Source organism: Colletotrichum tamarilloi, assembly GCF_030869305.1.
Source record: "Colletotrichum tamarilloi strain Tom-12 chromosome Unknown Scaffold_6.1, whole genome shotgun sequence".
Taxonomy (NCBI): domain Eukaryota; kingdom Fungi; phylum Ascomycota; class Sordariomycetes; order Glomerellales; family Glomerellaceae; genus Colletotrichum; species Colletotrichum tamarilloi.
The window spans coordinates 1,002,296-1,015,516 of NW_026849389.1; the positions used below are offsets into that span (position 1 = coordinate 1,002,296).

The 13,221-nt window shown below is 53.3% G+C and overlaps 6 protein-coding genes across 6 annotated transcripts; 2 read left to right on the forward strand and 4 right to left on the reverse strand.

The window, feature by feature from the left end:
- Positions 1-451: 451 nt before the first annotated feature.
- CTAM01_02850 (thioredoxin) lies at positions 452-2,857 on the reverse strand (the record flags this gene model as incomplete). Its single annotated transcript, XM_060518888.1, has 3 exons — positions 452-799; positions 856-2,605; positions 2,664-2,857. 3 exons carry the CDS (start codon positions 2,855-2,857, stop codon positions 452-454), a joined length of 2,292 nt encoding a protein of 763 aa, XP_060386691.1.
- A 242-nt stretch (positions 2,858-3,099) lies between these two features.
- CTAM01_02851 (uncharacterized protein) lies at positions 3,100-3,618 on the reverse strand (the record flags this gene model as incomplete). Its single annotated transcript, XM_060518889.1, has 1 exon — positions 3,100-3,618. The coding sequence occupies one exon, from the start codon at positions 3,616-3,618 to the stop codon at positions 3,100-3,102; it is 519 nt and encodes a 172-aa protein (XP_060386692.1).
- Positions 3,619-3,976: 358 nt separating this feature from the next.
- On the reverse strand, positions 3,977-6,506 carry CTAM01_02852 (uncharacterized protein; the record flags this gene model as incomplete). The annotated part of the gene is made up of 4 exons (XM_060518890.1): positions 3,977-5,099; positions 5,162-5,247; positions 5,314-5,998; positions 6,058-6,506. 4 exons carry the CDS (start codon positions 6,504-6,506, stop codon positions 3,977-3,979), a joined length of 2,343 nt encoding a protein of 780 aa, XP_060386693.1.
- Positions 6,507-7,318: 812 nt separating this feature from the next.
- CTAM01_02853 (tyrosyl-DNA phosphodiesterase) lies at positions 7,319-8,997 on the forward strand (the record flags this gene model as incomplete). The annotated part of the gene is made up of 3 exons (XM_060518891.1): positions 7,319-7,693; positions 7,753-8,530; positions 8,579-8,997. 3 exons carry the CDS (start codon positions 7,319-7,321, stop codon positions 8,995-8,997), a joined length of 1,572 nt encoding a protein of 523 aa, XP_060386694.1.
- A 175-nt stretch (positions 8,998-9,172) lies between these two features.
- CTAM01_02854 (acyl CoA binding protein) lies at positions 9,173-9,658 on the reverse strand (the record flags this gene model as incomplete). Its single annotated transcript, XM_060518892.1, has 3 exons — positions 9,173-9,322; positions 9,417-9,484; positions 9,562-9,658. 3 exons carry the CDS (start codon positions 9,656-9,658, stop codon positions 9,173-9,175), a joined length of 315 nt encoding a protein of 104 aa, XP_060386695.1.
- Positions 9,659-11,508: 1,850 nt separating this feature from the next.
- On the forward strand, positions 11,509-13,016 carry CTAM01_02855 (uncharacterized protein; the record flags this gene model as incomplete). The annotated part of the gene is made up of 3 exons (XM_060518893.1): positions 11,509-11,625; positions 11,924-12,700; positions 12,795-13,016. 3 exons carry the CDS (start codon positions 11,509-11,511, stop codon positions 13,014-13,016), a joined length of 1,116 nt encoding a protein of 371 aa, XP_060386696.1.
- Positions 13,017-13,221: the final 205 nt, after the last annotated feature.

Sequence of the window (13,221 nt, forward strand, 5' to 3'; positions counted from 1 at the left end):
ATGTATAATCTGTCAAAGTGGCACGTAAGGTAGACGCGAAAGGCGTTGTATTCTCCTTTCTCCTTCCCCGCCACCACCGCCAAACCTATCAAACATAAAGGAGTATTTATTATACAGACCTCTAGGCCTCATCGGCCAAATCCCGCACCAAAGAGAAAGACATGCAACGGGAAAAAGAAACACTAATAAGAAAAAAGAGTCCCCGTCAAACTCCGTGAGTATTCACCTCAATGCTTTGGGTTTTTGGTACGTCATTCTGCTTTCCTTTCGTTGAAAGCAAGAAAAAAAAAGACAAGCACAACCCACACACTTTTGACGTTCAATGTTCCCCAAATCGTCGTAGCCTCATTCATGGCCTTTCCCATTAGTCCAACTTGCCAAGGTCATGCTGTGCAGGGCACCGCTGCTGCTCCTCCAGCTTCTTCCACTCCTGTTCGAGCAAGCACAACTTCTAGTCCACCTTGCCGTTGCCGCTGGGTCCCAGGAGACCCTCCTTCATCAGCTCCTTGTTGCCCCATGATTCTTCTAGGCGGAAGTGGCCGCCACGGCCCTTGCGGGTGCGGCTGCGGAACCACGAGAAGGCTCCAAAGGCCAGGCCGAGAATGCAGCCCATGGTGAGATAGGGGTGCTCGACAAAGGTGACACGGATGTCGAAGAAGATCTTCTCGAAGCTCGAGATGGTGAGCTTGGGCTTGATCTTGGGCGGCGAAGAGACGACCTTGTTAATGGTCTCCAAGATCGACGTCCGGGACAAAAGGATGTTGTTGCCAGTAATAGTCGTATCCCAGTAGCGGCGGTTCTAAAAATCAAGTCAGTCTGGCTGTTCACGTGCATGTGTGCGTCGGTTGTACTTACATCCTCGTCATTGATAATGACACGGTCTCCGTCCTTGGTATCAATGCCATAGGTGGTGCGAATCCATCTCTGCCAGAAGACACTATCAACCCAGGCAAAGCCAACCTGCTTGCGGTCCGACTTGTCCATGTTGATGCGGATGGCCTTGGCCGCACGCAACGCACGCCCATCGCCGCGGTCATCGGCCTCATCGATTCTGAGTTGCTTGGCATCTCGAAGCTCTTGCCTTTCGTGCTGGAAGAGAAGGATCTGCTTATCCATCCACTCGTTGGCAGCACTCTTCAACTCGCGCTTGGCTCTAAGGAAGCCCTCCTGGTCTTCCCTGTTGACGATTCCGAGGACGACAACCTTGCCGTCCATGATCTCGCGGGCATTGGAAGCGGTCATCTCAGGAACAATCGGAAGCCATACTGATTTCATCCAGTTCAAGACTTGGTGGATATCACGCATCTCCTTGGGTGTCAGCGGCTGATAGTATGTAGGGCGGCCCTCTCTGGAAACAAGCAAGCGAGGCCAGGTCGTGATCTTGTAACGGGCGAAAAGAACGGGATCCTTGGTCTTCACGAGCTTTGCCTTGCCAATCAGGCTGAGAGGGATGCGCTCAAGAGCCATGAAGTCCTCAGAGGTAGTGGCGTGGTCGTAGAAGTAGATGAAGATAACCTCTTCCTTCTCCTCGAGAGCTGCCAAGGACTCAGCGTCTACATCCAGTACTCCCTCGCTAATGTCGATGGCCTTGTTGGCGTAGTGAACAAAGTCGCCGAGGCCTCTCAGACCATCGTACTCGACACGCTCGCCACCCTTGAAGAAGAGAATAGTGGGGTAGCCGCGGAGACGGACGTCCTTGCAGAGTCTGGTCTCCACGTCGCAGTTGACCTCTCCGATATTCAGACGACCCTTCATCTCCTTGGCCAGTTGCTGCCAGTTAGGTGCCATGGCCTGGCAGTGATGGCACCAGGGCGCGTAGAACTTGACAAACCAAGGGTCCTGGGTCATGGTGACCAAGGTCTGGAATCTTTCGGCACTCAGAGGCACAGAGGCACCTTCCTTGTTGGGTGTGACTGTAGGTTTCTTAACGACGGCCTTGGTAGGAACGGCGATAGCCTTCGAGGTGGTGCTAGGCTTTGCCTCTGCCTTGACGTCGGCCTTTGCGTCAGTCTTTGTCTCAGTCTTCGTGTCGCCCTTGGCATCGCCCTTAGTATCAGCCTTCGCATCGGTCTTGCCTGCAGGCTTATCGTCCTCCTTCGCGGGAGGAGCCTTCGGGGGAGCCTTGGTCTCTTCCTTTGGCGGCGTCTTCTCGTCGGCCTTTGCGGGAGCCTTGCTATCAGTCTTGGCGTCCGTCTTGGCGTCGGCCTTGTCGTCCACAGGCTTCTTCGAGTCGTCGGCCTTTCCTGGAGCCTTTTCGGGGGAGGTCTTGTCGCCAGGCTCGGGATACTCGAGGCTGCGGGGCCTGGTTCCGGGCTTGGCCGCCTCGAGGTACTTCTCGATGATGGGGCTGATCTGGTCAATGTCCTTGACACCCTTGATCAACTCGGCCAGCTCGCCATTCTTGTAGAGGATAGTGCTAGGGTACGACGCGACGTTGTGGGAAGCGCAAAGATCAAAGTAGGCCACGCAGTTAATCGTGGCGAAGCGAAAATCGTAGAGCTCGGTAAAGGTCTTGTCCTCCTTGGACTCGGGCTTCGAAGTGTAGTACCACTCGTAGAGGGTCTGGTATATCGGCGCATAGTCTATGCAATGCGGGCAGTAAGGGCTATTCCATCGTCAGCACGTTGCGCGAAGGGCGGGTAAGCGATAGCATGATCGGGTACCTGTAGTGCTTGATAAGCATGAACTGCGAGGCCTTAACCTCCTTGTCAAAGGTATCCGGGGTCAACTCGAGTATTGGCGGCACTTTCATGGAGTTGAAGTAGGTGTTCTCCCGTTCATCCTTGTCTGCCTCTGCTGCTTGAACCCCGGAAAGGAGGGTCGAGCCCAAGAACAGGAACAAAGGTGATAACCTCATTGCGGCGATGAGGGTGCACCGCGTGAGTGCGATGACTTTGGAGCGAAAGATGGAAAGCAAAGTCTGTCAGGCGATGCCAATAACGACGGCTGGGCAGACGCAATCAGTCCAGAGGGCGCAACAAAGCGCGGTTGTGTCGTCAATTCGCAATGGTAAGGTGCAGCGTCAGATAGGTGTGGATCGGATCGGAAGTCGCGATTGAGGTGGTTCGAGGGGTTTGCAAAGGGTTTAGATAAAACCTTTTAGATTGCCGAAGACATGGAGGGTAGAAAAGTCGAGAAAGAAGCTAATGTTCCTTTCGTCGTCTGGGTCAAAGCCCCCCGAAAATCGTCCAGCGGCGTCGAAATGAAGGAGAAAAAAGGGTGGTGGTGGCAGGTTAGATGGGTGGTTGCTTCTGGCAAAGGGGGAAGCCAAGCAAAGGGACCAGCGAAAGCGAGCGACAGGACTGGCAGGTCAGGAGAAAGACCGTGTGTCAAGATTCTGTAGCGCGGTCCAGGTTCTCTGGCTGGTTCTGGTCCTTGGTGCCAGCCGTTGCGCAGCCAGACACGGGAGATGTGTGTTGCCTTAAATATGGGGCAACAACCGCTGCTTTGTGCGTGTTCTTGATAAGGCCACCGTCTCCAGTCAACCTCCAGCTGTCCGTTCTTGGTGTCCCCTGGCAAAGCCTGGCGGGCGGGAAGCGGAGAGTGTGGGAGAACAGCGGGAACTTGTGGTGCCAGCTGCCCGCCTGCTCGATCTGCCCCCACTAAACATTGGTTCATTTCGCCATTCGAAAGTTGGGCAGAGTTCAATCTTGCAGCAGCAGCGAGGTGGATCTGGGTTGCGATAAGAATAGAATGCTGCTTACCTAGCCTTCTCCATCTCGGATCGCCACCTCAAAATCTCACTACGCGTGCCACGCACCACACACTGCCATGCAACAAACTCGAGAGCTATGGAGAACTGTTCCAGTGGCACGTGCGGATCGTCATCGCATCCCACGAGGGAGAGTAAACTCAAGCTGGGGGCTTTTCAACCCCACGAAAGGACCCTGAACACCATGGCATTTATACGCTCAATTCTAAAACCAAAGGGTTACTGTATTGCATTTCCCATTCCTTGATCTGGCTGAGTCGACAACTAATCCACATCGTCACTGGTGCTGCTCGAAATTCCGCTGGAGCTGACATCATCGACAATGTCCATGCATTTATGTCCCAACAAGAAGTCCTCGAGATTGCGTTCTCGAATCTCTTCTAATATGTTCTTAAAAGCCAACCACTCGTCGAATGTCGGCACCGTCTCGCCCGGCTGTCTAGAGTCTTCCTTGCTATAAAGCCTGGCGGTCATAATCTTCATCGGAGTATCGCCAGCCGCGTTTGCTTGATCAGGGTTCAATCCGCGGATACGAGCATCGCTCAAAATGTCAATGAGCTCCTGATTTGCACTCTGGGCCGCAAAGTGGAGCATCCCGGACCCCTTTTTGTCGACGGCATCGAGTCTGGCGCCGTGCTGAATCAGGAGCTCCAACAACGCTGCATTGCGCCACAGAATCGTGTCGTGGATGGGTGTTCTGCCTTCGAAACCCCTCTGTTTGGACGGTACATTAAGGTCCATGCCGGCGTTGCAGAGCAAGTCGAGAGATCGATCCCAGTAGGCCCTCCTCGGATCCCAACGGGAGACGTTACTTGTACGGCGAGCCCTGTACGAGAGCGGGCACACCCAGTTTGTGTCGGTCTCAACCACCAAAGCACTTCCTCTCTGCAGTAGTAAGTCTACAACATCAGGGTTGTCGAACGCGAACATGATTGCGGTCTCTCCTTTGGACCCACGGTAGTTGTCGATCTTGGCATCAATGTTCGCACCAGCGTCGAGTAGTGCTTTAGTCATCCTCACCGAACCAGGAGATTCATATCGCCCTGCGTAATGCAGAGGTGTCCACCCGTTCCTGGTAGTCGTCTCGAGACTCGCACCGCGATACAGCAGCATATCGAACGAAGCGTAATCGGCCAGATAGATTGCCCAGTGCAGCGGACACCATCCGTAACTATCCAGGCTATCAATATCAGAACGAGCTAGCGTGATTGCGTCTGACAAAGATGTCGGGACGGTCCCGAGCATCGCATCGTGAATCAAGGATGATGTTTCAACCTCTTGAGAAAACGTCAATTGCTCGAGCATCCGACCATGCTCGGGCTTGAGAGACTGTATCTGGCTTTGCTTCGCCGCATAATAGAGCATGCGAGAGCGGCTGGCAGCGGTCCTAAGACGAGTCAACCTCGAACCGTCAACCAAGTAGTAGGGCACCGGATCAAGCTAGCTTACCAGCGAGTAACATTTTCAGTGTGCAACGGCCATCCTTGCTCGACCAGAAATTCCGAAAGCGTCAAGTTGACGTCGCGTAGCGATATCTGAAGACGTTGCAACAAGGTTAAGGAACTAGGACGATCTACAGATATCGATACACACGGACGTACCATAAGGAGCGAGTTCCCATCCTCATCTATATCTGTAGGCAGTACAGTTGAGTTGATGATTCCTCTTTTTATCCAATCGATGTCGAAGTTATACACAATCGATATCATCTGGTCGCGTGGGATTATTCGCGGGATACGGAGGTGAATCGAAGAGCCGATTCCGGTCAGACTGTCCCGTGAAGCAGCGACAAACAGGGCACGCAAGAGGAACCACTGGGGAAAGATGTATATCATCCGTGTCGAATCCGGTGCTCCTTCACACGTCTCAAGATCGCACTTTCTGGGCCCCAGCAGTGATTTTCTGTTGAATTCGAGGAATAGAGTCCCCAATATCAAGCGTAGCCATGTCGGTGTCTGTAGCCTAGAGTGTCGATGGCATTGACATTTGCAATACGATGTGCATTTTCGGTCGACTGGTTTCTGGACTGACCCAAAGGGGATACCTCCGGTCTTTATGTAGCGTAGACCGTTGCTCATCACAATCGAAGGCTGGTCTCTTCCTTGCTTCGAGTCCTCTGGTTGCAAAGTCTTGGCAAGCATCTGGTTGAGAGAGACCTTGACATCGTTCAAGTCGGCTTGATTCATGATTTGTATCTGTCGATGTATCCTGCCCTCCTCTTCCAAAGTCATGAAAGAAGTCTCAATGAGCTGGCGAACTTCCAATATGGCACTGGCGTGATGGGAGCTATTCGAGTCAGCGACTCGCTGAATCGCACTCGCCTTCAACCGTCAACTTGCGCTTACCTTTGTGAGGAGATAAGAGCGCCAAAACAAAGGATTAGAGATGTCTTGGTCTTGCTTGCCTTGCATCTCAGCTTGGCAACATTACTTCTCTCCCGGATCCACCTCGACATTGAGACTCGAAGTTGCCCGCTCATTTCATCGCCAGACTTTGTTCCCGTGAGACGATGACACAGAGCTAGCAACTCCTCTTGTATACTCTCTAGATCCTGTTTCAAAGCCAGCGTCGGGGCGACGTTTAACACCGGAAGAGCAATATCTCCCTTTCCCAATTCCTGAAGCGGGCTCTTGACCTGCTCGATAACACCCTGAAGGGCTGTCAACTCATCAACGAGCTCGCAAAAGTCCGCCGGAGCATGACGAAGAGAGAGGAGTATCTGTAATCCTTTTCCAACAGCCGCCGATGCCTGTATCAAGGCGATGATGCTTGCGGCGGTGGAAAGAGGATCCATGCTGAGTTGACCGCTAGAGGGGATGAAAGAGAAAGGATGGATGCACCGCCAAACTTGAAGTAGGGCGTGATTGGGAAGGATGCCAAGCCTATTCAGCCGGCCCGCATATCAGCTGAAAAGGTTCGACGAACCATCTTCTCTGAAAAAGTGAAGCCGGCCCAAATGGGATCAATACGGCGGAGGCAATGTAGGTGCTTGCAGGCAAAAGCTCAGCCTATCACATCGCGGGCCAGGAAGCTTGAGGCCAGGAGAGAGGCCATGCTTGATACATTGCTGGAGCCATCATTTCAATTCAGTTGCGAATTAGCGGAAATTCATGGCATTTTTATGAGAGATGAACAAGTAGGCTTGGAGTACACTTACAAGGCAGTAAACAGAGATACAGTAAATGCACTTCGAAAGCAATAACGTCACTACCCTGCTAGAGTAGCTTCGAGTACTGCAACAAAGACAACGGGTGGTTTTGAGAATTGCCAGAACCATGCATAGATAGGTCTTCTTAGCTATATACCAATATACGCAACTCAATTGTTTGACTATAAATCCAGTCCAAGAAGTTTTGGCTTATTTGATGGGTTTTTTGGGTACAGAAGTAACCGCAAGGGCTAAGCACGCCGCGGTTATGTGCCTAAACGGATCTAAGCCGGAGCCACCTGCCTAGAACAACGATTTGGCACATCTCGCTCCTTCCATCCGTCCACCTCATAAAGTCTCAGCCACCAACCCCGTCTCAAGTAATCTCGCTCCCCTGGAACAAACTTGACCCCCCTTATACATGCCGTACATGATCACTCATTGATTTCATTTTCGCCATGAAGCGAGCATTCAAACGACAGCGACGTGCCGAAGACTTGGAGGGGCTGCCGCCGACAACTCAGTCAGACCATGTGGAATCCCTGAACCGGCCTATAAGTCCTCCCATGAAGAGAAAACAGCCGGGCATGCGTATCAAGTCGCCGTTCCAGCTGACAACCATAAGGGATCTCCCCGAGGCTGCCAACCGCGACTGCGTCGGCCTCGCTGACATCCTGGGCGATCCTATGATTGCAGAGTGTTGGGAGTTCAACTTCCTGCACGACGTTCACTTTCTCATGAGCCACTTTGACGAGGATACCAGGAACCTAGTCAAAGTTCACATCATTCACGGTTTCTGGAAGAGAGAAGATCCCAATCGCATAGCCCTTCAGGTCAGCCGATGATAACGAGTATAAGCCACTGAACAGACCTGAACGCTGACGTTGAAAAGGAAGAGGCAGGAGCGTATCCCAATGTTGAGCTACACGGGGCTTTCATGCCGGAGATGTTTGGCACTCACCACACGAAAATGATTGTGTTGGTCCGGCATGACGACTCAGCCCAAGTGATCATACATACGGCCAACATGATCGCCAAGGACTGGACGAATATGACCAATGCTGTCTGGAGATCTCCAATTCTGCCACTACTTCCCGAAAAGGTCGTTGACGAGAACGAATCAGCGGGTAGACATCCTTTCGGAACAGGGGAAAGATTCAAATACGATCTGCTGAGCTACCTCAGAGCGTACAACACACGGAGACCAATCCTCGTAGACTTGGTCGAAAAGCTGCGCAGATACGACTTTTTAGGTGTGCGTGCAACACTCATTGCTAGCGTCCCCGGCCGACATCCCATTCGCGACACTTCGCAGACAACCTGGGGATGGCCAGCCCTAAAAAGAGCACTGCGCAATGTTCCGGTCCAAGAAGGGAAGTCTGAGATTGCGGTTCAGATATCGTCTATTGCTACTTTAGGGGCCACTGACAGCTGGCTCCAAAGGTGCCTCTTCGACTCCCTAGCCGAATCCAAGAACAAATCCCTTGCGACACCCAGGCCAACGTACAAGGTCATCTTTCCTACCGCGGACGAGATTAGGCAAAGTTTGGACGGCTATGCTTCAGGAGCATCAATCCACACCAAGATTCAATCCCAGCAACAGGCGAAGCAATTGGCTTACTTGCGGCCCATCTTCTGTCACTGGGCAAACAATTCGCCTAATGGCAAAGGTAGGGTGACGGGTCTCGACCTATCAATACACAACTAACATCCCATAGCGTTGAGTGATGATTCAGTTGTAAAAGAAGCCGGCAGACAACGGGCAGCACCTCACATCAAGACATACATTCGGTACGGCGAGAAGTCGATAGATTGGGCCCTAGTCACATCTGCCAATATTTCCAAACAAGCGTGGGGTGAAACGGCAAGTGCATCGCAGGAAGTCAGGATCGCATCGTGGGAAGTCGGAGTGCTTGTGTGGCCTTCGCTCATCGCAGACAAAGCGACCATGGTGGGGACATTCGAAACAGACTTGCCACCAAACGATGCGGGGGACGGCGAACCGGTAGTCGGCCTGCGAATTCCTTATAACCTACCTCTACAAGCATATGGAAAGGACGAGATCCCTTGGGTGGCGACGATGGCCTATGACGAACCGGACAGGCTAGGAAGAGCTTGGGGTGCTTGGGAAAACTGAGTCCACCCGTGCGCGCTTGTTCACATATGACTCTTGTTGACGTTGGTATCATTATATTGATCCTCGCTCTCCTGCTCGGCATGAACTCGAGCAAAAGGAAGCCATTGCTAATCCATATCAACCCGTTGTCGTTTCTCATGGTCGTTAGAAGCAGTGCGTTGGAGTGCGGTAACATTTACGCGCCGACGGCCTCGGGCTCCTTGTTGGCGTCGTAGCCGTACTTCTCCTTGAGAGAGTTGACGAGGGCGACGTACTTTTCCTGGGCCTGCTCAGGGGTGAGGTTGTCGTCGACGACCTTCTGCCACGCGCTCTGCTTCGCCTTGCCCTGCAACCCACGCAAACCAAACGTCAGCTTTCCATCACGTGCCAGAATCGGTTAGGGGAAGCTCGGGTCGGCCCAGATGGTAGTGTTTGCGTACCTTGAGGTCGAACATGCCAGGCTTGGGGGCGCTGGAGATGTCCTCGCCAGTGCTGACCTTGTACAGGCCTATTTTCATCATCATGATATGTTAGCTACGAAAGAGGCCGAGGTAACAGTGGTGGGGCTCGTGGGAAGCGACGCACCGTAGAGCTCGAGAAGCTCGTCGTTGCCGGGCTTGGAGGTAAGCTTCTTGCTGTCGGAGACAGCCTGCTTGAAGGCTTCGCTCTGAGGGGCAGACATGATGTTTTGTTTTTAGGGGGGGTCTTTGGTATAAGGTTTAAAGAGGTTTGCGTGGTTTGTGTAGTAAGTGAGGATATATCCAGGGAAAAGGGATTGTTGAGCTTCTCAGTGTTGGGAGGCGGAGGAAAGGGTTGGACCTTTTGGCGGGGTTAGCAAGGAAGGTCCCACACGCCCGCTTCATCATATGCTCATATGCGCGGGGCAGCTGATGCTGTCATTGGGTCGGCCCTTGCACCTTGTACGTTGCACCTTGTGCCTCTCAGACCTATTGCACCGCCACATGCAATTCGGGTGGATTGCCACAACCTGGAGGAGCATCGGCTCAATGTCAAGCCGCCTTCTCCGTGACATCGGCCCGGGGTTCGAGTACTTGCCTGACCTAGGTAGATTACCTTGAACAAGTCATCGAAGCTACTCGGAGCATCTTTGAACCTTCGCTCTATCCCTGGTTAAACGGTCAGCCTCATCGGCTTCGACGATGGTTTCTTTGCTCTGCCCGGGTGGAAATGCTCCCCACCCAGTACAATGCTTAGCTACCTAGGCGCTAGCAGCTAGCATCTTCCCTTAACCTGCCGCCTCTGAAGTCAACATTAACCGTTCGACCGTGCTCACGGCACTCGGCAGGACTGACGAACTGTTTGCTCGTCCGCCTGGTGCAGCCATCTCTTGCATCTGGCCAAGCAGCCGCCCTGATGCAAAGCAGGACATCCGAGCGCTTGATCTCCCCAGGTTTGATATCGCACGTCTGCAACGATGCACGTCTCTCCAAGCAGAGATGATGGACCAACATCTGAAATGTTCCCAGTCACACATCCGTATTAATAGAATGCATGGCTCGTGCCTTGAGCGGAATGAGAGCAACTTGACTACATCGACCAAAGGATGGCTGACTCTCTCCGGGAGGGCGTTCGGAATCGCTGTCCCCCCCTGACTAACGAAAGTCTGCCTCCCATTGACAAAGTCACACCAAGCGGGCTGATCCGAAATGGACGAATCGGGAGTGACAGCTACACTCGGGTCCGACGAGTATGCCTCGAGAAGGTGCATTGAGGCTCGCTCGAATAGCTATCGACGCCAATAAGGACATTTACCACGAGGAAACATCGTTGGAAATGGCAAATGGTATCAACAAGCCCTACACCACCAGCAATATTCCCGAGCCTGGACCGACTCTCGATGGAGCGATTCCGGTCGAAGCTCAACCTTTTGTTTCCGTCTCTTCTTTGTTTGTTTGCTTGTGCAGCTACCAACTGTCCCAACGTCGTCGAATGGCAATCCGTCATATGCGTGGTCTGGGCGTGGGGAAAGCCGAGCGGACAACGGGGGATCGACAGGCCCACCCACCCCAGTGACGGACATGAACAATCCAAAGTGCTTTTTCTGTCTGACCTTACCTACCTTCCTACCAACCACATGTTGTGTTACCCTAACGGCACGGACTTTGAGACTGAAACCTGGACCAAAAGTACTAATGGCACCAATTCGCGTTCTTCGTTGGCATTAGCGCAGCTTAGTGAGGGGACGCGTATTCCGGACTTACATGAGATAGGATGGGGAGACACAGGATCTATGCCGCAAGGATGCCACCAGGCTTTGATGCATCCCGGGCTCGAGCAAGCTATGGAGGGGAATAAATAGCAGTCGTCTCGCAGCTCTGGTTGAGGGGTGTCTATTGATCTAAAGATACCCAGCAGCTCCTCGACGGGCCCATCACCAAACAGTAATTTGACAAATCGACTAATAACCTCTTTTAGCTCCATCAAGGCGAGTTATTCGTCCATCACTCACCTCATCAAAATCAAGAAGCTCAGAGTCTATTTGAGGACGAGTTGGAATAAGACATAGTAAATATGGTCAAGACTGTCGTCGTTCTCGGCGCCGCGTACGGCGGCCTGGCCGTGGCTCATCGGTTGCTCAAGCACACACGCCAGACAGAGCCGGACCTCAGAGTGATCCTGGTTTCAAAGGTGAGAGAGAATTTTCTACACTATAATTGGCACACATCAAGCTACTTGAAAATTCTCGATTCTCGAAATCGGACGACCTCTACAGAAGCTAGGGGTGTCACCGAGCTCCGGAGGCCCGTGGGGGCGGCGTAAGACAGCTGCAGGCGACCCACACTTATCTCACCTCTGCCTCCATCAGCGTTCAGAGGAGACGAAGCAAAAATGAGACATATGAGGACAGGAGTTGGGCAGTGCCTTGGAAAAACACGAAACGGAAGGGAAAGGAAGTCGTGCGCAAAGGCTGATAAGAAAATGGCAGACAACTCACTTCTACTGGAACATGGGCTCCGTCCGCGCCATCGTGCCGGGCATCGTCAAAGATGACGAAATCTTCCAGCCCATCGAGTCCGGCTTCGCATCCTACCCCAAGGAATCCTTCGAATTCGTCCTCGGCACCGCCACGGGCCTCGATGTGGCCCGCAAATCCGCCCTCGTATCGACCGCGTCCGGCCCCAGGTCCCTGCCATATGACTACCTCGTCCTCGCCACCGGCGCCCGCGCCGCCTCCCCCGACATGCCGTGGAAATCCTCCAATTCCCACGAAGAAACCCTCCGCCTCCTCCACGCGACGGCAGAAAAGGTCAAGTCCGCAAACCACATCGTCGTAGCGGGCGCTGGTCCCACGGGCGTAGAAGTCGCCGCCGAGATCCGCTTCGAGTTCAAGGACAAAGAGGTCCACCTCTTGGCGGCCGAAGACGAGATCCTCGCGGGCGACTCCATCGCGAAACCTGTGCAGAACGAGATTACGAGGCTCGGCGTGCAGGTCCGGAAGCACGCGCGCGTCGCGAATTCGCGCCCGCTGCCGGATGGCAAGACCGAGGTCAAGCTCATGAGCGGCGAGGTCATCCGGACGGATCTGTACCTCCCCACCATGGGCCTCGTGCCGAATACGGAGTACCTCGACCCCGGGATGCTGAACGAGCGCAAGTATGTGAATGTGGACGAGTACATGCGCGTCAAGGGCGTCGAGAACGTCTGGGCGTGCGGGGATATTGTCTCGTTTCCGAGGGCGGGCTTCATGCTCACGGACAAGCAGGTTCGTCGCCCCCAACCCCCCTGTTCTCTATTTCTCTCACAACCTTCCCCTCTCTCTTGTTGAACATGACTAACTTCTCCCCAAAACGTACCAGGCCGCCGGCGTCGTAAAGAACATTGAGCTCGCACTCAAAGGCAAAGACCAAACCGTCGTAAAAGGCATGCCCGTCGACGTCTACGTCTGCGCCACGGGTCGCAGCCGTGGCGCGGGCCGCATCGGCTGGGTTAAGGCCCCTTCTCTCATGATCTGGGCTGTCAAGAGCCGGAACTTGGGGTTGCCCATGGCCGTGCCGTATGCCAACGGCGGCCAGTGGTAAGCTCGTAGCTCGTGATGTTGAGCTAGAAACAGAAACAGAAGCAGAAACAGAAGCAGAAGCACGGCTTCTCGGTGTTTGGTGTTTTGATTCATGTAATTACACTTATACGGTTCTATCCAAATAATCTGATACAAACTCGCGGAGAAGCGGCTACTAGTCTGGTCTCAATACTCTTGCCATTACCTCAATCATTCCCAGACCCCCT